This window comes from Bufo gargarizans, chromosome 2 (genome assembly GCF_014858855.1).
Source record: "Bufo gargarizans isolate SCDJY-AF-19 chromosome 2, ASM1485885v1, whole genome shotgun sequence".
Taxonomy (NCBI): Eukaryota; Metazoa; Chordata; class Amphibia; order Anura; family Bufonidae; genus Bufo; species Bufo gargarizans.
The window spans coordinates 213279014-213302405 of record NC_058081.1 but is presented as its reverse complement, the minus strand read 5'-3'; the positions used below and the strand labels follow the sequence as shown (position 1 = coordinate 213302405).

Genomic DNA, 23392 nt, shown 5'->3' with positions numbered 1-23392 from the left:
CAGGTCGATACAGAACGGGCCCCAGAGGGAGGAGATGTGTGAGAACACCAGACCATCTAACTTCCAGTCGCTGCCATCCCTGAGATACCGAGAGTTCCAGTCCGCCAGGACGTTCTGCAGACCCGGGAGATACTCCGCCACCACTGTAACCTGCTGGCTGAGACAGAAGGACCAAAACTCCTTGGCCAAGTGGGACAGCATGCTCGAATGGGTACCTCCCATGGAGTTGACATACCGGACAGCCGACACGTTGTCCATGCGTAGGCGAATGCAGGCACTGGCACTGTTCTTGGCAAAACTGCGGATGGCAAAAGAGCCGGCCAGGAGTTCCAGGGCGTTGATATGGAGTGAGGCCTCCTCCTGAGACCAGGGACCTCCAGTGGAAACTCCGCCGCAGTGGGCCCCCCACCCGAGCAGGCTGGCGTCGGAGTCGATGGTGAAATCCGGACGAGGCCCGCAAATCGCCTTCCCATTCCACGCCTGAAGGTTCGATATCCACCAACGCAACTCGTCCCGAGTCTCGGAATCCAGCGAGATCGTATCCGCGTACGAAGCCCCGGACTGAAGGTGAGCGTGCTTCAAACGCTGCAGAGCCCGGTAATGGAGGAGCAGCTGGAAACACCGCTTGAATGGAAGAGGAGAGGAGTCCTATAATCCGCGCCAGGTGGCGAAGTGTAATCCGAGGCGCCGCTAGCGTCTTGCGTAGCTCCTTGCGTATGGACCGTAGTTTCGCCAGAGGGAGGCTGAGAGTCTCAGAGACAGAATCCACCGAGAAGCCGAGGAACTCCATAACCCTGAGGGGTCCAGGGAAGACTTCTCGTAGTTGATGAGGAAACCTAAATGGGATAGGAGGTTCATAGTTACCTGTAACTGCGAGCGGAGCACAGCGGGGTCCTGAGCCATGAGAAGGAGGTCGTCCAGGTAGATGATCAACCTGATCCCGCGACTGCGGAGCCAAGCTACCACCGGGCGCATGACCTTGGTGAAACACCAGGGGGCCGAGGACAGACCGAAGGGGAGACAGGTGAAACGCCAAACCTGATCCTTCCATAGGAAGCGGAGGAGATCCCTGGAAGGCGTCGCCACCGGGACAGTGAGATAGGCATCCTTCAGATCTAACTTCACCATCCAATCCCCCTGAAGAAGGAGATCTCTGAGCAGGTGGATACCCTCCATTTTGAAGTGCCTGTAACGAACAAATCTGTTCAGAGGCTTGAGGTTTATGACGGGGCGCATCTGCCCCCCTTTCTTCCGAACCAGGAAAATACTGCTGAGCAGACCCACCGAAGGGTGTGGAACCAATTCGATTGCGCTCTTGAGGAAGAGTTCTGTGAGTTCCTTGTCTATGGCTAGTGACGCAGCCCCGGAAGCTGGAATAGGCGGGGGAGCAGGGAGATGATAGGGGGACTGAACCAGTTCTATCTGGAAACCCTGGATAGTGGCTAACACCCAGCCGTCCGACGTGATTGATTCCCAAGCATGAGAAAAAAGTCGGAGTCTGCCCCCTACACAAACTGGAAAAGAACGAAGATGAGGAACACTTACCAAGGGGACGACGGAACCCGGAACTTCCTCTGAACGGTCTTCGGCTGGGAGCACCTCGGGATGGAAAGAAACTCTGTGAAGGCCTTGTATCCTGGAAGGAGGGTCGTTGATTAAAGGGTCGCTGACCGAAGGAGCCTCTGCCCGAGCCCCGGGCATGGAAGGAGGAGCGGCCGGCAGAACGGCCCCTGAAGTTGCCGGCCCTTGAGGAAAAACGGCCCTGGAACACCTTCCTCATAGAAGATTGGGCCTTATCAAGAGCCGTAAAGGCTCCAACGAATCTCCCCATGTCCTTAATAAAAGAATCTCCGAATAGGAGACCCTGAGCAGCACTTCCGGCCTCAGTGAGGGACAAGTTCACTAATTTTGGCTCGATCTTAAATAAAATAGCCTTACGGCGTTCAATAGACAGGGAACAATTCACGTTGCCTGGTATACAGATGGCCCTTTGTATCCACCCACGGAGATCCTCCGGATCCACAGATGTGTTGGATTCCCTGGCGACCTCAGCCATCTCAAAGATCTTGGCTAGTGGGCCGAAAACGTCCAGGAGTTTGTCCTGGCACGCTTTTAAGGCCGATTCCAGGCCCCTTCTGGGGTTCCACCCTGATTTTGATAGGAATTGGACCATTTTAGGATCCACCGACGGGGTCTCACAAACCTTATTCGCCACAATAGGTCTAGGGCATTCCGCTCTCATCTTGTTGCGAGCCTCTTTAGACAGAGGGCAACGCACCCGGGCCTCCAGGTATTGTGCCACATGATCCATGGGAAGCCATTCGGCAGATCTCGGGTGGTGGAGACTGTCAGGATCAAAGAGGTTCTCCAAGGGGGTCTGTTAGGACGCCCGAAGGCCCCTGTATACCGTCAGAGGACGAAGCGCCCGGAGGCGTCGGGGCGGGAGCCGAAACAAGGTCGGCTGGGGCAGAATCGGACAGCTCGTCCTCAGGGAAAACCATGTCCTCAAGTCTCACCTCCTCATCAGAGTCGACCTCAGAGTCGATCTCTCGCTCAGGGTGCGTTCTGGCACACTTCCAATTCCGCGCCCGTTCTGCCCGGCGGGATGAGGCTCTTTTGCGCGATAACGCGCTCTCCTGGGTGGCATTGGACTCACCAATCACAGTGGTTCTGGAGGTGTGAGGTACAGGTAATTCAGCTTGTATTGTGTCATTAGAGACACCAGGGCGTGCTGAAAGGGCATCAGAAATGGACCTGGTGAGGGTAGTGGTAACAGACCCCATAGCAGCCATGATGGCTTCAGAGACGGACCGCTGAAAGGCTTCCGCAGTGAACGCGGCGCCAGCAGCAGCAGGTGCAGGAGAAGACATCAGTGCGTCCCTCCCTGTCTCAACTACCTGTGAGGGGAGCCCAGTATGAGACATGATGCTGCAGAGCGAATATCTATATGTGCCCAAGGTAATGGCCAGCCAGACAACCAGATGTAGATATAAGTATACAAGGGGGCAGGTCAGCGCAAGGGAAAGAAGAAATCCGCCAAGCTACAGAACCGGAGACACACAGGGGGTAGTCACCCAGCTAGTGTGCGCACGGAATAGCGAAGGACCGGAAACGCACGCAGGGCGGAAGTGGGCGTGGCAACCGCCGGGAAGAAGCGCCGCACCAGAGGGAAGAAATGGGCAGAAGCCGAAGTGGAGACTACAAGAAAATGGCCGCCGAGAACTCCGGAGGCCGAAGTCTCGCGAGATCGCGGCCCAGCACCAGAACTACCGCCGGAGAAGAGACAGGCGGTAAGTGGTGATACCGAGCGGGCACCGGGCCCCCGCCCGGAAGAAAAAAGGGGGGGGGGGGGAGACGAGGAAAAAACCGGGAAGCCGCACAGGGGAAGAAAAAAGGACAAAGAACTCCAACCCCTATGACCCCCGAACCCGCCCCCAGAAGGGAGACAGGAGCGGGAAGGGCACAGGGAAGATGTGGAGAGAAAAAACGGCGGATAAACCTAAAAGAAAAAACCTATATAGGATATCCTTAATCTAAATACATATCCCCCCACACAACAGCAAGGCTAGTGGAAGAAAAATAAGCATAAAAACGAACTATAATACTGCACATAGATGCTGCAAGAACAGAGTATACTTAGCTTGTGGCAGCAGCAAAGAAAGAGGAAGTTATGAGGACTGGTGGACATTTATAGGGTCTGCTGTGTGGGGAGGGACAGTTGCCATGGCAATATGTTAATGTGTGCCATTTTTTTTTTTCTTTGCTGCTGTGGTTGTCAGTAAAGGAAGTTAAAGCAATAGGAGCCTCCGTGTCTTGGAATAAAATCCTGCCGCTGCCCTTATAGGAAGGTAGGAGGTGTAGGAGGTGTAGGAGGTGAACATAGGTCCACTAACTCACTCTAGTGTTAGCTAAAGAAGTAAGAGGAGCTACATGTGCTCACTCATCTGAGCTTTGCAGCAAGAATGCCTTTACTTTACCGTACTCTAGAGCAGGGGTCAGCAACCTTTGGCACTCCAGCTGTGGGAGAACTACAACTCCCAGCATGCACACTTGTTTAGCTGTTCTTGTAACTCCCATAGAAATGAAGAATTCTGGGAAATGTAGTTTCAGAACAGCTGGAGTGTTAGAGGTTGCTAATCCCTGCCCTAGAAAGAGAGCAAAAGAAAGAACTAGAAAGTCCAGAATCTGCATAGCTGAGCATTGGAGTCGGTCAGTAAAGTATTTGCTATTTAAAGCTTATAAAGACTTTACGGCAGTTAGAGGGACATTGCTAATGCACCCTTCCACACTCAGACACATTCCTGGCCAATCGTATCCTAATCCTGTGCCCCTCAGCCTAAGGCCTCATGCACATGACCGTTGTGTGCATCCGTGGCCGTTGTGCCGTTTTCCGTTTTTTTTCCGAAGATCCGTCTGCATAAAAGCTTTTTCAGATCTAAGTTTTCACTTCGTGAAAACTCATATCCGACAGTATATTCTAACACAGAGGCGTTCCCATGGTGATGGGGACGCTTCTAGTTAGAATACACTACAAACTGTGTACATGACTTCCCCCTGCTGCCTGGCAGCACCCGATCTCTTACAGGGGGCCGTGATCAGCACAATTAACCCCTTCAGGTGCGGCACCTAATGGGGTTAATTGTACTATCATATCCCCCTGTAAGAGATCAGGGCTGCCAGGCAGCCCCCCCCTCCCCAGTTTGAATATCATTGGTGGCCAGTGCGGCCCCCCCCTCCCTCCCTCTATTGTAATAATAGCTTGGTGGCCAGTGTGCGCCCCCCATCGGGCCCCCCCTTCCTCCCTCTATTGTAATAAATCATTGGTGGCACAGTGTGCGCCCCCCATCGGCCCCCCCTCCCTCCCTCTATTGTAATAAATCGTTGGTGGCACAGTGTGCGCCCCCCATCGGGCCCTCCCCTTCCTCCCTCTATTGTAATAAATCGTTGGTGGCACAGTGTGCACCCCCCATCGCCCCCCCTCCCTCCCTCTATTGTAATAAATCGTTGGTGGCACAGTGTGCGCCCCCCATCGGGCCCCCCCTTCCTCCCTCTATTGTAATAAATCGTTGGTGGCACAGTGTGCGCCCCCCATCGCCCCCCCCTCCCTCCCTCTATTGTAATAAATCGTTGGTGGCACAGTGTGCGCCCCCCATCGGCCCCCCTCCCTCTATAGCAGTAACAACATTGGTGGCCAGTGTGCGGCCTCCCATCTCCCCCCCCCCTCCCCCCCTGATCATTGGTGGCAGCGGAGTTCCGATCGGAGTCCCAGTTTAATCGCTGGGGCTCCGATCGGTAACCATGGCAACCAGGACGCTACTGCAGTCCTGGTTGCCATGGTTACTTAGCAATAGTACAATAGTAGAAGATTCATAGTTACCTGCTTGCTGCTGCGATGTTCGTGTCCGGCCGGGAGCTCCACCTACTGGTAAGTGACAGGTCTGTGCGGCGCATTGCTAAATGAACTGTCACTTACCAGTAGGAGGAGCTCCCGGCCGGTCACAGACATTGCAGCAGCAAGCAGGTAAGTATAAATCTTCTACTATTGTACTATTGCTAAGTAACCATGGCAACCAGGGCTGCAGTAGCTTCCTGGTTGCCATGGTTACCGATCGGAGCCCCAGCGATTAAACTGGGACTCCGATCGGAACTACGCTGCCACCAATGATCGGGGGGGGGGGGGGGGAATGGGAGGCCGCACACTGGCCACCAATGTTGTTACTGCTATAGAGGGAGGGGGGGGCCGACGGGGGAGGAGGGGAGCGCAGTCACCGCCGCGGCTCGCCCCCCCCCCCCCCCGGTGAATTACGGTCCGCCCCCAGCCTGGAGGAAAGAAGCGATGCGGTCCTGAGCGTGGCCCCCACTCACCTAGAGGCCAGCCGACCGGACTCCACTTACCTGCCTGCTGGAGAAAAAATGCCAGGTACGAGCGCACGCTTCCTGCGAAACTCTGCACGTCGTACGATTTACGGGAGGGTGCCGGCCGTTGAAGTAGGCAGCCATGCCCCTCCCACAAATACAGGCCAATGAATCGGCCTTACACATGTCCCAGATGATACAACCCATCCATTTCTATTAGAAATAGGACAAGGGATGGGAATTTTTTTTTCCACATTCTTAGTGCCATCAATTGTTTCCATCATTCATGTCTATTCTTCTATTTTATGTTATATCCAGGGGTGAATGGTGCAATGTTGGTTGCAATATTTTCCTGTTTTTGTGAATGTGTGTCAGCATAAATCTGAAATGTTCAATTCCAAGTCTAATATGATGTGAACTGCTCTCCTTATGTAAGTGTACTACACTTTCTGAAGGAAAACATAATGCTGGACTGGGGAAGTTGATCAGAAGGCTGTACCTATAGTCTATACATACATGTGCTTATGAATGTTCTTTCTCTTACTCAGCGTGTGAGAGCAGCAATTACATACTGTATGTACTGCAAATGGAGAAGTCTTCTGTGGAGAACTGTATTTAAAGGGAACCTGTTACCGGGATTTTGTGTATAGAGCTGAGGACATGGGTTGCTAGATGGCCGCTAGCACATCCGCAGTATCCAGTCCCCATAGCTCTGTGTGCTTTTATTGTGTAAAAAAACGATTTGATGCATATGCAAATTAACCTGAGATGAGTCCTGTGCCTGACTCATCTCACGTACAGGACACATCTCAGGGACAGGACTCATCTCAGGTTAATTTGTATATGTATCAAATCAGTTTTTTACACAATAAAAGCAACCCATGTCTTCAGCTCTATACCCGAAATCCAGGTGACAGGTTTCCTTTAAGTACTTTGTTACTCACCTGTATCTATGTATACACATTTATCACCTCTCTACCTCTTACCCCCTCCCTTTTCCTGTCATATTATGAATGCTACTTCCTTAGTCCTTTTTTGTGCCTCCTATTTAGGCCTCATGCACACGCCCGTTCCGTTTTTTGCTGTCTTCAAAAAAACGGAAGCCGCCCGTGTGCCTTCCGCAATTAGCGGAACGGAATGGGCGGCCCATTGTAGAAATGCCTATTCTTGTCCAAAAAACGGACAAGAATAGGACATGTTCAAATTTTTTTGCGGGGCCACGGAACGGAGCAACGGATGTGGACAGCACACGGAGTGCTGTCCACATCTTTTGCGGCCCCATTGAAGTGAATGGGTCCACATCCGGGCCGCAAAAACGAGACAGTCGTGTGCATGAGGCCGTACATGGGTACACAAGGGGAAGACACTGTGTATGGATGCCCTCATGACAGTCACTATGCATGCAAGGTGCTACTCTTATGGTCAAAAACTCTTATAGAAAATATCTGCAAAATATGATAAACTTTTTTCAAATAAAATCTAGCAATGTAATTGTGTACTTTAGCTCTCTAAAAGATAGTTTGTAGAAATAACATGACATCCTGTATGCTAATATTAATTGTAATGTTTTGTATTATTATATCTATTCGTATAATTGTAGGATGAGCATTGAATTGTCAGATTATGAAACTATTCAAGAAGTATTGTTGGCACTCCAAAGCGTTGCATACAAAGGGGGAGACACAAAAACCGGCGAAGCCCTTGCCTTTTTGGCAGATCGAGTATTTAACCCATCCATTTCCAGAGAAGATGTACCAAAGGTAAGAAGAGACAACAGTACTCGAATATCCAGTATTATCTGGATATATGTAGTAAGGGATCAACATATGCTAGGAATATATATATATATATATATATATATATATATTCGTGTAAAATATAAGAGTGAAACTGGATCGCACATCCTCAATACTATGCTTTTATCTAATAACTGCTTCTTAGCATAATTAACATCGCTTCTCAGCACAATATATCATATACCTACCCCTATGTTGCATGCTGTACATGAGGCATTAGTATACAATTTGATCAAAAAGCATAGGCCCACTCACCGCGACAAGGCTGACTCTTTGAATGGGAGCCTACTTTAAATTTGGTGCAGCGCTGCGTGGCGACCACCGGCACCGCAGCACTGCAACAGCAGGCAGCGGGACCCAGCAGTCAAACAGCGCCCCCCGTCTGGCAAAGCCACCCTGGCACTGGGCCCGACCAACCCACCAGCACAGCACCAAAGCAACAATGGCCGCCACGGAGCAGTGCACCATTTGAACAGGTGTGAAACTCACCTTATCACAACTCCAACTGAGAGGAGGTAGGAATTTCTACAATCTTAGGCCTCCTGCACACGAACGTAGGTGTTCCGTTTCCGTATTGCAGACCGCATATGCGGATATGCAATAAACGGACACCGTTCCGTTTGCATTCCGCATCACGGATGCAGACCTCTTCACTTGAATGGGTCCACAAATCCATAAATGCGGAACGGTGTGGAATGGAAGCACGGAACATAGAAACATAGAATGTGTCGGCAGATAAGAACCATTTGGCCCATCTAGTCTGCCCAATATACTAAATACTATGAATAGCCCCTGGCCCTATCTTATATGAAGGATGGCCTTATGCCTATCCCATGCATGCTTAAACTCCTTCACTGTATTTGCAGCTACCAGCTACAGGAACGGAGCCCTACGGAAGCACTACGGTGTGCTTCTGTGGGGTTCCGTTCCGTACTTCCGTTCCGCAAAAAGATAGAACTTGCTCTATCTTTTTGCAGAACGGGCGGATCACAGACCCATTCAAGTTGAATAGGTATGAATCTGTCCTGGAGGCCGCACGAACAGAACACATACGTTCGTGTGCAGGAGGCCTTATACAGACTCCTACTAATTAAAAACACCTGGGCCGAATGGGGAGGAGTGCTGATACCAGAGGGGGAAAAAAGCTAAGATTCTACAAAACGTTTAAAATATACATTCACACACAATATTCTACAAAAGTGAGTACATGTCTCACATTTTTGTAAATATTTTATTCTATCTTTTCATGGGACAACACTTAAGATTTGACACTTTGATACAATGTAAAGTAGTCAGTCTACATAACAGTGTAAAGTTGGAGTGCCCTCAAAATAACGCTGGGTTCAGACCTGAGCGTTCGGAAACGAGCGCTCTGTATGCGCGATTGTACGGGCGTTTACAATCGCGCATACAGAGATTGGCGTTCACACATTGTCGCGCGTTCCCGAATTTCTATGTGCGGGAACGCGCGACAAACGCCCAAAAAAAAGCTCAAGCACTTGTTTGAGCGTCGGGCGTTTTACAGCGCGATCGTACGCGCTGTAAAACGCCCAGGTGAGAACCATTCCCATAGGGAATCATTGGTTCTTGCCTGTTGTGCGTTTTACAGCGCGTAGGAACGCGCTGTAAAACGCTCAGGTGTGAACCCAGCGTAACTCAACACACAGTCATTAATGTCTAAACCGCTGGCAACAAAAGTGAGTACACCCCTAAGTGAAAATGGCCAAACTGTACCCAAAGTGTCAATATTTAGTGTGGCCACCATTATTTTCCAGCACTGCCTTAAAGGGATTCTGTCACGTCTTTTTACCCTATAGAGATGTGGACATGCATGGCTAGATCGCCGCTAGCATGTCCGCAATATACCTGTCCCATATCTCTGAGCGGTGCTGGGCTCCTGTACAGGGGGCGTGGCTGGGCTCCAGAACGTTTAGTGCAGCCCCTTGGGCTCCTTAACAGGCTGATTTACATATATACAGTCAGGTCCATAAATATTGGGACATAGACACAATTCTAACATTTTTGGCTCTATACACTATCACAATGGATTTGAAATGAAACGAACAAGATGTGCTTTAACTGCAGACTGTGAGCTTTAATTTGAGGGTATTTACATCCAAATCAAGTGAACGGTGTAGGAATTACAACAGTTTGCATATGTGCCTCCCACTTGTTATGGGACCAAAAGTAATGGGACATAATAATAATCTTAAATCAAACTTTCACTTTTTAATACTTGGTTGTAAATCCTTTGCTTTCAATTACAGCCTAAAGTCTGGAACGCATAGACATGACCAGACGCTGGGTCTCATCCCTGGTGATGCTCTGCCAGGCCTCTACTGCAACTGTCTTTAGTTCCTGCTTGTTCTTGGGGCATTTTACCTCCAGTTTTGTCTTCAGCAAGTAAAATGCATGCTCAATCGGATTCAGGTCAGGTGATTGACTTGGCCATTGTACAATATTCCACTTCTTTCCCTTAAAAAACTCTTTGGTTGCTTTTGCAGTATGCTTTGTGAAGTGCCGTTTAATGAGTTCCGAAGCATTTGGCTGAATATGAGCAGATAATATTGATCGAAACACTTCAGAATTCATCCTGCTGCTTTTGTCAGCAGTCACATCATCAATAAATACAAGAGAACCAGTTCCATTGGCAGCCATACATGCCCACGCCATGACACTACCACCACCATGCTTCACTGATGAGGTGGTATGCTTAGAATCATGAGCAGTTCCTTTCCTTCTCCATACTCTTCTCTTCTCATCACTCTGGTACAAGTTGATCTTGGTCTCATCTGTCCATAGGATGTTGTTCCAGACTTGTAAAGGCTTTTTTACATGTCGTTTGGCAAACTCTAATATGGCCTTCTTGTTTTTGAGGCTCACCAATGGTTTACATCTTGTGGTGAACCCTATATATTCACTCTGGTGAAGTCTTCTCTTGATTGTTGAATTTGACACACATACACCTACCTCCTGGAGAGTGTTCTTGATCTGGCCAACTGTTGTGAAGGGTGTTTTCTTCACCAGGGAAAGAATTCAGTAGTTTTCCGTGGTCCTCCGGCTCTTTTGGTGTTGCTGAGCTTTCTGGTGCGTTCCTTCTTTTTAAGAATGTTCCAAACAGTTGTTTTGGCCACGCCTAATGTTTTTGCTATCTCTCTGATGGGTTTGTTTTGTTTTTTTCAGCCTAATGATGGCTTGCTTCACTGATAGTGACAGCTCTTTGGATCTCATCTTGAGAGTTGACAGCAACAGATTCCAAATGCAAATAGCACATTTGAAATGAACTCTGGACCTTTATCTGCTCATTGTAATTGGGATAATGAGAGAATAACACACACCTGGCCATGGAACAGCTGAGAAGCCAATTGTCCCATTACTTTTGGTCCCTTAACAAGTGGGAGGCACATATGCAAACTGTTGTAATTCCTACACTGTTCACCTGATTTGGATGTAAATACTCTCAAATTAAAGCCGACAGTCTGCAGTTAAAGTACATCTTGTTAGTTTCATTTCAAATGTTAGAATTGTGTCGATGTCCCAATATTTATGGACCTGACTGTAGATATACTTTATGATATATATATGTTGAAAAACTGTAAAACACAAACATGTTCACAAAGATCTTAAAACTGAACTTAAAAACTACAAACCGGATTCCCAAAAAGTTGGGACACTAAACAAATTGCGAATAAAAACTGAATGCAATGATGTGGAGATGGCAAATGTCAATATTTTATTTGTAATAGAACGTAGATGACAGATCAAACGTTTAATCCGAGTAAATGTATAATTTTAAAGGAAAAATAAGTTGATTCAAATTTTCACGGTGTCAACAAATCCCCAAAAAGTTGGGACAAGTAGCAATCAGAGGCTGGAAAAAGTAAATTTGAGCATAACGAAGAGCTGGAAGACCAATTAACACTAATTAGGTCAATTGGCAACATGATTGGGTATAAAAAGTGCTTCTCAGAGTGGCAGTGTCTCTCAGAAGCCAAGATGGGTAGAGGATCACCAGTTCCCACAATGTTGCGCAGAAAGATAGTGGAGCAATATCAGAAAGATGTTACCCAGCGAAAAATTGCAAAGACTTTGCATCTATCATCATCAACTGTGCATAACATCATCCGAAGATTTAGAGAATCTGGAACAATCTCTGTGCGTAAGGGTCAAGGCCGTAAAACCATACTGGATGCCCGTGATCTCCGGGCCCTTAAACGACACTGCACCACAAACAGGAATGCTACTGTAAAGGAAATCACAGAATGGGCTCAGGAATACTTCCAGAAACCATTGTTAGTGAACACAATCCACCGTGCCATCCGCCGTTGCCAGCTGAAACTCTACAGTGCAAAGAAGAAGCCATTTCTAAGCAAGATCCACAAGCTCAGGTGTTTTCACTGGGCCAGGGATCATTTAAAATGGAGTGTGGCAAAATGGAAGACTGTTCTGTGGTCAGACGAGTCACGATTCGAAGTTCTTTTTGGAAATCTGGGACGCCATGTCATCCGGACCAAAGAGGACAAGGACAACCCAAGTTGTTATCAACGCTCAGTTCAGAAGCCTGCATCTCTGATGGTATGGGGTTGCATGAGTGCGTGTGGCATGGGCAGCTTGCATGTCTGGAAAGGCACCATCAATGCAGAAAAATATATTCAGGTTCTAGAACAACATATGCTCCCATCCAGACGTCATCTCTTTCAGGGAAGACTCTGCATTTTTCAACAAGATAATGCCAGACCACATTCTGCATCAATCACAACATCATGGCTGCGTAGGAGAAGGATCCGGGTACTGAAATGGCCAGTCTGCAGTCCAGATCTTTCACCTATAGAGAACATTTGGTGCATCATAAAGAGGAAGGTGCAACAAAGAAGGCCCAAGACGATTGAACAGTTAGAGGCCTGTATTAGACAAGAATGGGAGAGCATTCCTATTTCTAAACTTTAGAAACTGGTCTCCTCGGTCCCCAGACGTCTGTTGAGTGTTGTAAGAAGAAGGGGAGATGCCACACAGTGGTGAAAATGGCCTTGTCCCAACTTTTTGGGGATTTGTTGACATCATGAAATTCTGATTCAACATATTTGTCCCTTAAAATTGTAAATTTTCTCAGTTTAAACTTTTGTTCCGTGATTTATGTTCTATTCTGAATAAAATATTAGAAGTTGGCACCTCCACATCATTGCATTCAGTTTTTATTCACGATTTGTATAGTGTCCCAACTTTTTTGGAATCCGGTTTGTACTAAAATATAATATCTTGGTGGGATGTTGCTGGAGACAGATTTATACAGCTCATCTTGAGCTTCATAATGAATATGTGTCTCACTTGAACTCTAAACACTTGAACAGAGTTGTCCTAAACTGATTACATTTTGTAATAAGATAGTGGTAGCCATAGAGCAAATTAGTGATATTAAAGGGTTATTCTGAACTGAGCTCACTGCACTATGCAGTTCCTGGAGCTTCAATTCACTTCTGTGGGAATTATGGAAACTGTGTAGCATGGCCTACTTGGCTGTTTCCCTACAATTCCCATATGTGTCTTTAGGATCAGAATACCGTAATCAAACTTCTACATTATGTGGAAATTTACATAAAATGAAATGACAAAGAATTCACTACAGGGTCTTAAGAGAGGAAAGCCATGATCACTGATATCCTGCTAGAGGCAACAGGTCGTTAATTTTATGGGTTTAGCTGGATCCCTTCCTAGCTTCAGCCTAAGGTCAGGAAGTTATTGGACAGTGTGGGACATAACTTTACTGACCTGTTAGACACTGGTCACGTTCAAACAAGATAACATTGAGTTCAAACACCTATTGTTTTCTTTTATTGCTAAACATCTACTTTCCTGCAGATTGTTTTACTACTCACTGATGGTAAATCTGGAGATGTGGTAGAAGAGAAAGCCCAACGATTGCAGGATAAAGGAGTAACATTATTTGCTATAGGTATGTGAAGTGGATTTACTGTGCAACAATACTTCTGCCACTCATGGTTCCCAATAGTTGCTGAAATGTTCTTTTGAGTCTCTGGATTCGGTAGTTATGAAATTGACAGACCAATGAGTCCATATTGAAGGAGTATATATATGTTTAATATCGGTGTCTGTGTTTTCATTAGGTATAAAGGATGCTGACCAAAGGGAGTTAATGAAAATTGCATCTTACCCCAGTGAAGAACATGTCATTATTGTTAAGGACTATTGGTCTCTCTTTGAGATGCTACCTCGGATTTCAAGAAAAGTCTGCTTCACTGCCTCAGAGCCTCCAAGGCCAATCAAACAGTTCGTAGAAAGTGAGTTCAATTATAGCCTAATTTTTACACAATAATAATATCAACTTATTTTGCCATCCCTCTCAGCGAAATTTCTTTCTTTCTTTCCAGCAACAGAAACAGCCAGTTTAATGACATATAAAAGTATTTTTGTGATACTCTCAGTGGTAGATTAAGTGGACTAAAGGACCTGAGCTGTTTACACAACGTGGGCCCCTCTCCCTCAAACCACTACATACCATATCTATATTCAGCAGAAGCACTGTTAGATATACAGTTATGAGATAGATAGATACTGTATATAGATAGAGTGAGAGTTATAAGCATTTATCATTATTATAAAGTTCCAGTAAACAGTCCATCCAGACTCTGAGCACTAATAGTTTGAGACAGCAAAAAATATTCTAAAAGGCAGTAAGGAGGGGTGGACTCCCTGTTTACCTTGAGTTATATACCTGCATATAGCCAAACATTGCCCACATAGAACCTGATTTATCAAGACCAGTGTGTGCTACGCCAGTCTTGACGAGCCTGTGCTACTAGTGGAGGCATGTCATATATGACCCAGAGCCTGTGTGCCAGTATGAAATCTACAGCAGCTCAGAGCTGGTGCAGGAAACCTATTCACATGTGGATTTAGGAGCAGTGCATTAAATTGTGCATATTGTACTATGAGACATAAGTCCTTGTATATTTTATAGAACTATTCTTTGCTTCTCCCAGGTGCAAAAATGATTGGCCCACGAGATTTGATAGTAAGCGAACAGGATTATAATTCAATGCGTGTTACATGGAGCCCAGCCACAGGTGATGTAACAGGCTACCAAGTCATTTTGAATTCTCTGACATCTTCTGGCCGCCTTAATACAAATGATCAAAGACAGGTAAGTCTTAAAATTAGGAAGAAAAAAAAAAGTTATTCTCTGCTTGATGTTATGAGAATCGACTAGTTTATTTACGTGGACAAATATTTGAAAATTTTCTAAGAGCGGATGAAATATAAGTTTGGTGGAAAGTATTTCCACTTTAACAAGAGACGTTATTGTAAATAGGATGTGACACGTTATTGCAATGTCTTGAGGTGGTGGCATCACTGCAGCAGGTTTCTGGGAGGAGCTGGCAGTACCCTGCAGCTCTGGGATAGGGGGTTGGAGCTGTGAAGGCCCTCTAAGACGTGATGAGGGTAGTTCTGGGGTATTATGCACTCCCGTGCAATATGACTCGGGGCAGTATGACCTGAGTTGCCTTAATTTACAGCAGTGGAGTGCTTGCCAATTCTAGTTTCCAGTGTGGAGGGGGAGGGGGTCGCTAATATGTCATGAATTTGCATAAACCATGTGAGCTGGGACTAGTATTTAAAGAAGGGTCTGACTATTCCTGCCAGTTGGGTGACATTTCAAGGCTGAAGTGTTGCACCTGCTGTCTGTCCTTGAAAGACCTGAAGTTGGGGCACCTACCGCTAATTGGAGCTTGGGCCAAGAGCAGCAATATGATGCAGGTCTCTTCCGACCTGTGTCCTGCTTAGTACGAAGCCTGGCTCAGGCAGACGCAATGATGTCATTGTCCCCTTTGCGCCGACCTCTGATGTGCCTGCAGGCACTAGGCCTGCTGCCTATCAGAGGAGCAGGAAATGGAGTCCCCTTACCCCTTGCCCTGGTGCAGCGTTCATCTGTATCCCTGTCCTGAGGACGGCGAAACAGATGAATGTAGGGAGATGAGCGCTTCCACAATGGAAGCCTTCCTGCTGCCAAAACACCGGATAAGGACACAGCCGGAAACACGGTTCTCTGATCCAGCTTTAATTTTAACAACTGGATCTGGAGAACCGGAGGGAACCAGCTGATTCCCATGCCTGCCCGAGAGCAGTTAATAGTAGCTGAAGGTGGAGAAAGGCAACCCCGTGAGAGACTGATTGAGGCAATGTAATTAAGAGGCCTCTGTAAATCCTGCTGAAGTTACACGTGTGTCATGTTCACAAGACATTGTTGCACTGTTAGCAGATCTGTTCCTGCTGTCTTGTTATTGTGCCCGAAGTCTGCCAGAATAACAAAAGTTTAATTGCTGCAAGCCTACCTTCATGTATCCTTCCTGAACCTGGTACCTACACCACAATGAGTGATTGTGTATCCCTGCATGGGTGGTCCCTATGAGGACCTTTAGTTAAATAAAGGCCTGAGTGTTGGGATAATGAGATAGGCAAATATGTATCATGGCAGGAGCAATAGAAAATGGTGCCTGTGCAATCATGCCATTTTCCTTCAGTAGGTTGGTACAAAAGTGTGACAAAAGAGATTCCTTCTGGTTTTTTTTATGGACGGTAAAAAAAAAAAAAAAAAGATGAAAACAGATGGAAAAAAAACAGAAAAGAAAAGAAACTAACATAAAAGGGATGCAAAATGGATGCAACTGGGGGAAAAAAAAGACAAAGATTGTCCGTTTTTTTCGGATTGAAAATGGACAGAAAAATGGACTTGGTGGTGTTGTGCATGGACCTAATCCTTATCAAGATAAGGCCGGGTTCACATCACCATTTTATTTTTCAATTCTACTGATCATAAGAACAGAAAGCAACAAAAAATAGATCCTGTATTTTACGCATCCGTTATGCTCAATTATGCACATTTTGTATCTGTTTTAGTCATTTCTGTCTGAGATCAGTTATTTTAGGATGGGGAAATAAGTCCAACATGAAGTATTTTTTTCTGTCTAAAATAACGGATCTTAGATAGAAATAGCTAGAACGGATGCAAAATGTGCATAACTGAGCATAACGGATTCTTAAAAGACAGGATCCATTTTTTTTCCTATTGTTTCCTGTTCTTCTGACAGATCAGAAGAACAGAAAACAAAACGGTGACGTGAAGACAGCCTAAGGCCTAGTTCACACGAACGTATGGCTTTTTTAGTTTTTTGCGGTCCGTTTTTCACGGATCCGTTGTTCCGTTTTTGAGTTCCGTTGTGTTTCCGTTTCCGTTCCGTTGTTCCGTTCCGTTTTTCCGTATGCCATGTACAGTTTACAGTAATTACATAGGAAAAATTGGGCTGGCCATAACATTTTCAATAGATGGTTCAGAAAAAACGGAACGGAAACGGAAGATATACGGATGCATTTCCGTATGTGTTCCGTTTTTTTTGCGGATCCATTGACTTGAATGGAGCCACGACCCGTGATTTACGGCCAAATATAGGACAAGCTCTATCTTTCAACGGAACGGAAAAACGGAAAAACGGAAACGGAAGGCATACGGAACACATTCCGTTTTTTTTGCGGAACCATTGAAATGAATGGTTCCTATGAAAAATGTTAACCTTTAATCATTCATTTAAAAGATGAGCATTAATTGACAACTGGATACAGAAAAGATAAAACCAAAGTTAGAAGCATATAATATGCCCAAGATAACGACGGCATCATGATGTTGAAGGCACGCAACAGGGGTGGCTTAAATTTCCCACAATTTAGTGAAATGTTGGTATGTTTTGACAAAGTCTTGAATGCTAATATGTGCAGTATGTAGACACTTTGGGGGTCATTTTTCAAATGAGATACGTCAGTTTTGTGGCTTTTAAATGTCACAAGTCATGTCAATTGTGATGTCGATTTACGACTCTTGGTCAAATTCTGATTTGTTTGGTTATCCTCAAAAATTTTGAAAGGGATCTATATTTAGTGACTTTAGACTTGGATTTTGGCCCATTTAATATGTGCGACTTATGCAAAAGTCGCACAAAAGTTGCATTTCCACACCAGGCAAACCCCTCTACACATCTAAATGTAAACCACATTGTACTCATGCCAAATATATTATAATGGTGCGCCATTTTATAAATTTGCAACAGACACACAAAGCAAAGACAGACTTAAAAATGACCCTAAGGCCTCATGCACACGACTGTTCAGTTTTTTTGCGGTCCGTAACCGGGGATCCGGAAAAAACGTAAGCTGCCCGTGTGCCTTCCGCAATTTGCGGAACGGAACAGGCGGCCCATTGTAGAAATGCCTATTCTTGTCCGCAAAACGGACAAGAATAGGACATGCTATATTTTTTGGGGGGCCACGGAACGGAGCAATGGATGGAGACAGCACATGGAGTTCTGTCTGCATCTTTTGTGGCCCCATTGAAGTGAATGGGTCAGCACCCGAGCCGCAAAAAATGTGGCTCGGGTGCGGACCACAACAACCTTCGTGTGCATGAGGCCTAAAACTACCTCAAATGATGCACCCCATGATGCTTAGTGAAAAGGTTTGATAACTAGCCTTATGTTGGGCTATCCATGGGATTATCTTAGTACAGCGCCTTGTACTCAGGAGCAGCAAGATTTCATGACAACTTCTAATATTGTAGATGTCTATGTTATTGTTTGCACTTATGATGATGTGATGAAATGTTTCTCTTACTGTTTTTTATTAGATTACTCTGGACAGTAACAAGCACACAGTGTTTATAACCGATCTGAAGCCATCTACTGAATATTTATTCACTGTACTGGCCACATATCCAAATGTCATTGGAGATTCGACAACAGTTAGAGGGAAGACAAGTAAGTGTCTGGTATAAATATGTGGTGCGCCTACTATAAGAAATACTAACCCTCAACTTATTTCTTTTTTCACACGAGCGAGTCCATTGCGGGAATTGCGCTCCATGTGTGAGTGTGATCCTCTGCTCTGGACTTGCAGGGGCGCACAGCATTATCATGATTTATAATGCTGTGTGTCTCTGCATGGCCTTTTTTCCACAGAATCATAGTGACATAAATCTGTCAGTATGATTCTGTAGAAATAAGGTCAAGCAGAGACACATAGCATTATAAGTCTGCAAGTCCAGAGCAGAGGATCACACTTACACACGGAGCGCGATTCCCGATTCACTCATGTGAAACAGCCCTAATAGTCTCAGGGCTGTTACACACGAGCGGATGCCGTGCGTGACATCCGCTCCGTGAATGACAGCCAAGACCCGATGCGGACAGCAGAAGCACGGAGCATTAACATGACTGATAATGCTCTGTGCCTCTCTGTGATCTCTTTACAAGAAATCAGTGAGATAAAGTGGTCACTGTGATTTCGAAGTAAAGAGATCACAGAGAGGCACGGAGCATTATCAGTCATGTTAATGCTCCGTGCTTCTGCTGTCCGCATCGGGTCTTGGCACTCTTTCACGGAGCGGATGTCACGCACGGCATCCGCTCGTGTGAAACAGCCCTTAAGACTCGTTCACACGTCAGTGTTTTGGTCAGTGATTGTGAGCCAAAACCAGGACTGGAGCCTCCACAGACATAGGCCCCATGCACACGGCCGTGTTTCACGGCCGTGTGCGGGCCGTGGAACCGCGGCCTGGATCCCTCCTGAGAGCAGGAGCGCACGGCGTCACTGGTTGCTATGACGCCGTGCGCTCCCTGCTGCCGCCGCAATACAGTAATACACTGATATGATCTATACCAGTGTATTACTGTACTGTGACGGCAGCAGGGAGCGCACGGCGTCATAGCAACCAGTGACGCCGTGCGCTCCTGCTCTCAGGAGGGATCCAGGCCGCGGTTCCACGGCCCGCACACGGCCGTGAAACACGGCCGTGTGCATGGGGCCATAAGGTATAAGGGAAAGATCTGCACCTGTTCTAGGTTTAGAGACGCACCTGGTTTTGGTTCACAATCTCTGATGGAAATCTGTGACCAAAACACAGACGTGTGAATGAGGCATTAGACTAGGGCTACAGCCTAATGGGGTCATAGCACAACTCGCAAGATGCCTAGATCAGTGTTTCCCAACCAGTGTGCCTCCAGCTGTTACAAAACTACAACTCCCAGCATTCCCGCACAGCCAAATGCTGTCCGGGCATGCTGGGAGTTGTAGTTTTGCAACAGCTGGAGGCACACTGGTTGGGAAACACTGAATTTTTTGTGATTGCTGCATTGTCTGAGTCGTGCTGTGACCCCATACAGTTCAATGGCTGCACTGCTACATAGCGATCTTTAGCCATGTGATGGTTGTCGCAGCCTACAGCACCATGTTACTCCAGCTCCCTACTTCAAGCAAAGGAGTCTCAGTTGCAAAACCAGGAACATCCACTTCAAAATGTATGTCGATGTGTCTGGTAAACAACAACAAGAAGGCAGCACCTTGGCTTCTTTAGTAAAATGATCAGTGGAGGTGTCGGGCGTTGAACCCCATGATTTGATATTGCTGTCTTATTCTAAGGATCGGTAATTAAAGTCCTAGTAATTAAAGTCCTAGAAAACTCTTCTACCATTATAGACATTAAAGAAGAAAAAATCTCCAGTTTTTAATTTTCAGTTCCGTTCTTTAATTAGATGTAAATGCATCAGGGTGTGTAAGCTTTGTTTCAGCTGTGATAAATCAACGTCAATAGACTATTACTGTGTCCATGTAATGATATGGTAGATGTAGTACATCACCTCACCCAGCGAGAGGCAGCGCTTTATCTGCATATACTGTACAGCAGGGATGCTCAACCTTTGTCCCTCCAGCTGTTGTAAAACTACAAATCCCATCATTCTCTGCTGTAGGCTGTTCGGGCATGCTGGGAGTTGCAGTTTTGCAACAGCTGGAGGGCCGCCGGTTGAGCATCCCTGCTGTACAGTGTCTAGTGTTGCTGTCCTGCCTTATCCAGGCTTTCAGCAGTATAATAACCCATGACCTCTAATGATAATATGACTGCTGACACTAACCAAGTCTACACAGTAAAACTAAAATATGACCTTCCAAAGACGGAAAATGTGTTTGGTCTATGGTCTAGTGGGCACTGTGAAAACTGTAATATTTCAGGATTTGTTATAAGGGAAGTCATATAAAAAGTGTCTGAATTAATTTTTGTGCCTGCAAAGAACAGTTGAAAAGTACCGTCTCTTCAGTGATCTTTCACTAGCTGTGCCTACCTACAGATGTGTCCCTGTCATGTCCCTTTTAACTGGCCATGTGACATCATGATAAGATTCCCAGAGTATTAATTGTAAAACTGTAGACTTAGGACCTTTTAGGCCTCTTTCACACGAGTTTGACGAATTAGGTCCGGATGCATTCCGGGAAACTCGCACCATTTTGCAAGCAAGTTCAGGCAGTTTTGTCTGCGATTGCGTTCAGTTTTTTCCACGCAAATGCAATGCATTTTGATGCGTTTTTCACGCTCGTGATAAAAAACTGAAGGTTTACAAAAACATCTCCTAGCAATCATCAGTGAAAAACGCATTGCATTCGCACTTGCTTCCTGATGTAATGCGTTTTTCACTGAAGCCCCATTCACTTCTATGGGGCCAGGGCTGCAGGAAAAATGCAGAATATAGAACATGCTGCGATTTCAACGCAGAACTGATGCATGAAAAATGTACACAGACCAATTGAAATTAATAGGTCAATTTTCAGTGCGGGTGCTATTCGTTCATGTCACGCATTGCACCCGCGCAGAAAACTCGCTTGTGTGAAAGGGGCCTTAGGTGTTGTAAGGGATCGCTCTCTCAAGCAGGGCGGCGATGACAGATTTCTTCTCAGACAACTGGGTGTAAGTCCAAATTGTGCTTTATTCTGGCACTTCAGCACCAGCACAAACACAAACATAAACCAAAATAAACACCTGCCCCTCTGGGCTCTAAGGCCCCTTTTACACGGGCGTTGCAAGTGACGTGCGGGAAAAGATGCAGGTGCGTTGCAGGAAAATGCGCAATTTTTCCCCACGAGTGCAAAGCGTTTTAATCCGTTTTGCACGTGCATGAGAAAAATCGCCATGTTTGGTACCCAGACCCGAACCCGGATTTCTTCTTAACAGAAGTTCGGGTTTGGGTTAGGTGTTCTGTAGTTTTTATTATTTTAGGGAAAATAATAGCATTCTTATTACAAAATGCTTAGTAAAATGTCCATTGAGGGGTTAAAAATAATAAACAAATTGAACTCACCCCATCCACTTGGTCGCGTAGCGGATCTCCTCTTCTTTCTCCAGGACTTCGCTAAAGGACCTTTGATGATGTCACTGCGCTCATCACATGGTCCATCACCATGGTGATGGACCATTTAATGGACCACGTGATGAGCGCAGTGACATCACCAAAGGTCCTTTTCTCCCAGGTCCTCAAAGAAGAAGAAAGAAGACAAGCCGGGCTGCTCAAACAAGTGGATGAGGGGAGTTACATTTTTTTAGTTTTTTTTCTACCCCTCCATCCCTCATTTACTTTGCATTCTGTATTAATAATGCTATTATTTTCCCTTATAACCATGTTATAAGGGAAAATAATAAAGATCGAGTCCCCATCCCGATCGTCACCTAGCAACCATGCGTGAAAATCGCACCGCATCCGCACTTGCTTGCGATTTTCACGCAGCCCCATTCACTTCTTTGGGGCTGTGAAAAACGCACAATATAGAGCATGCTGCAATTTTCACACAACGCACAAGTGGTGCGTGAAAATCATCGCTAATGTGCACAGCCCCATAGAAATGAATGGGTCCGGATTCAGTGCGAGTGCAATGTGTTCACCTCACGCATTGCACCCATGCGGAAAACTCGCCCGTGTGAAAGGGGCCTAACTAATACAGGTGTCGTCTCTATCTTACCTATAGAGCGCAGTTCACAAACAGGGTATCAGGTCCCAACACTCAGCAGGTCAGCTCATCAGGCAAAGTCCCACACAGGGGAGAGATCCGGATTCACACAGCCTCGTGGCCCCTCAGCCCTCCTGGCTGGGACCACACAGACCCTCTGCAGGCTTCCCCCTTTCTAGGGTCACTTCCTCTCCCCTGGACTCCTACACTGATGGTTGGTTTATCCCTCAATGATTACAGCCAGCTGGCCTCACCTGTGGTGGAATAGGGGTGTGGACTGAAATATCCACCTCCTCTACACCTCTATCATGCACAGTGGCGTAGCTACCAGGGAAGCAGCTGCTTCGGGGCCCGAGCTCAGGATGGGCCCGGAGCAGTACTAGAGAGAGGACACATGACAGCTTTGCTGCTGCTGAAAGTGAGCAGGATGGGAAATGATACGCTATATGGGCAGCTGTCATCGCTCACCTGAACCGATTAATGCATTTACATAAGCCCCGGGAGGAACAGAGGAAAAAAATGACCTGATCTCCAGAATGAGAATGAATAAAAGGCTTGTAATGTGGCCGCGTGTACGCTAGAGGGCGCCTGGGATCTACGGCTGAAGAACAACATCTGCTCTGGCTGCGGCTCTGCAATCAGTGGGATGGAATGTATGAACTGGGAGGAAGGAGAACTTTCACTGGGTGCATTTCATAGCACACTACGTCCATAAAGTGGGTGGATTTCAAAAAAATATGAAGCCATTGATGCCTGCAGATTGTATCCCTCTGTGCACAATGGCAGGCGGCGGGTAATGAAATGTCCCTGCAGCGGTACCTGTACCCGTCCTCATCACATCCGTTATCTGCCGAGCTCGATCTGATCGCAGCCTTCCTGCCAATATCCGCCCAGGGGCTGCTTGCTGGGGC

The 23392-nt window shown here is 46.4% G+C and overlaps 1 protein-coding gene across 1 annotated transcript in view; it reads left to right on the top strand.

Moving 5' to 3' along the window:
- Positions 1-23392, top strand: part of LOC122925784 (collagen alpha-1(VII) chain-like) — a 556601-nt gene that overhangs the window by 5366 nt on the left and 527843 nt on the right. Inside the window, 5 exon segments of the mRNA XM_044277135.1 lie at positions 7457-7616; positions 13509-13602; positions 13775-13948; positions 14651-14811; positions 18340-18469. Of these exon segments, the coding sequence (XP_044133070.1) occupies positions 7457-7616; positions 13509-13602; positions 13775-13948; positions 14651-14811; positions 18340-18469 (719 nt within the window).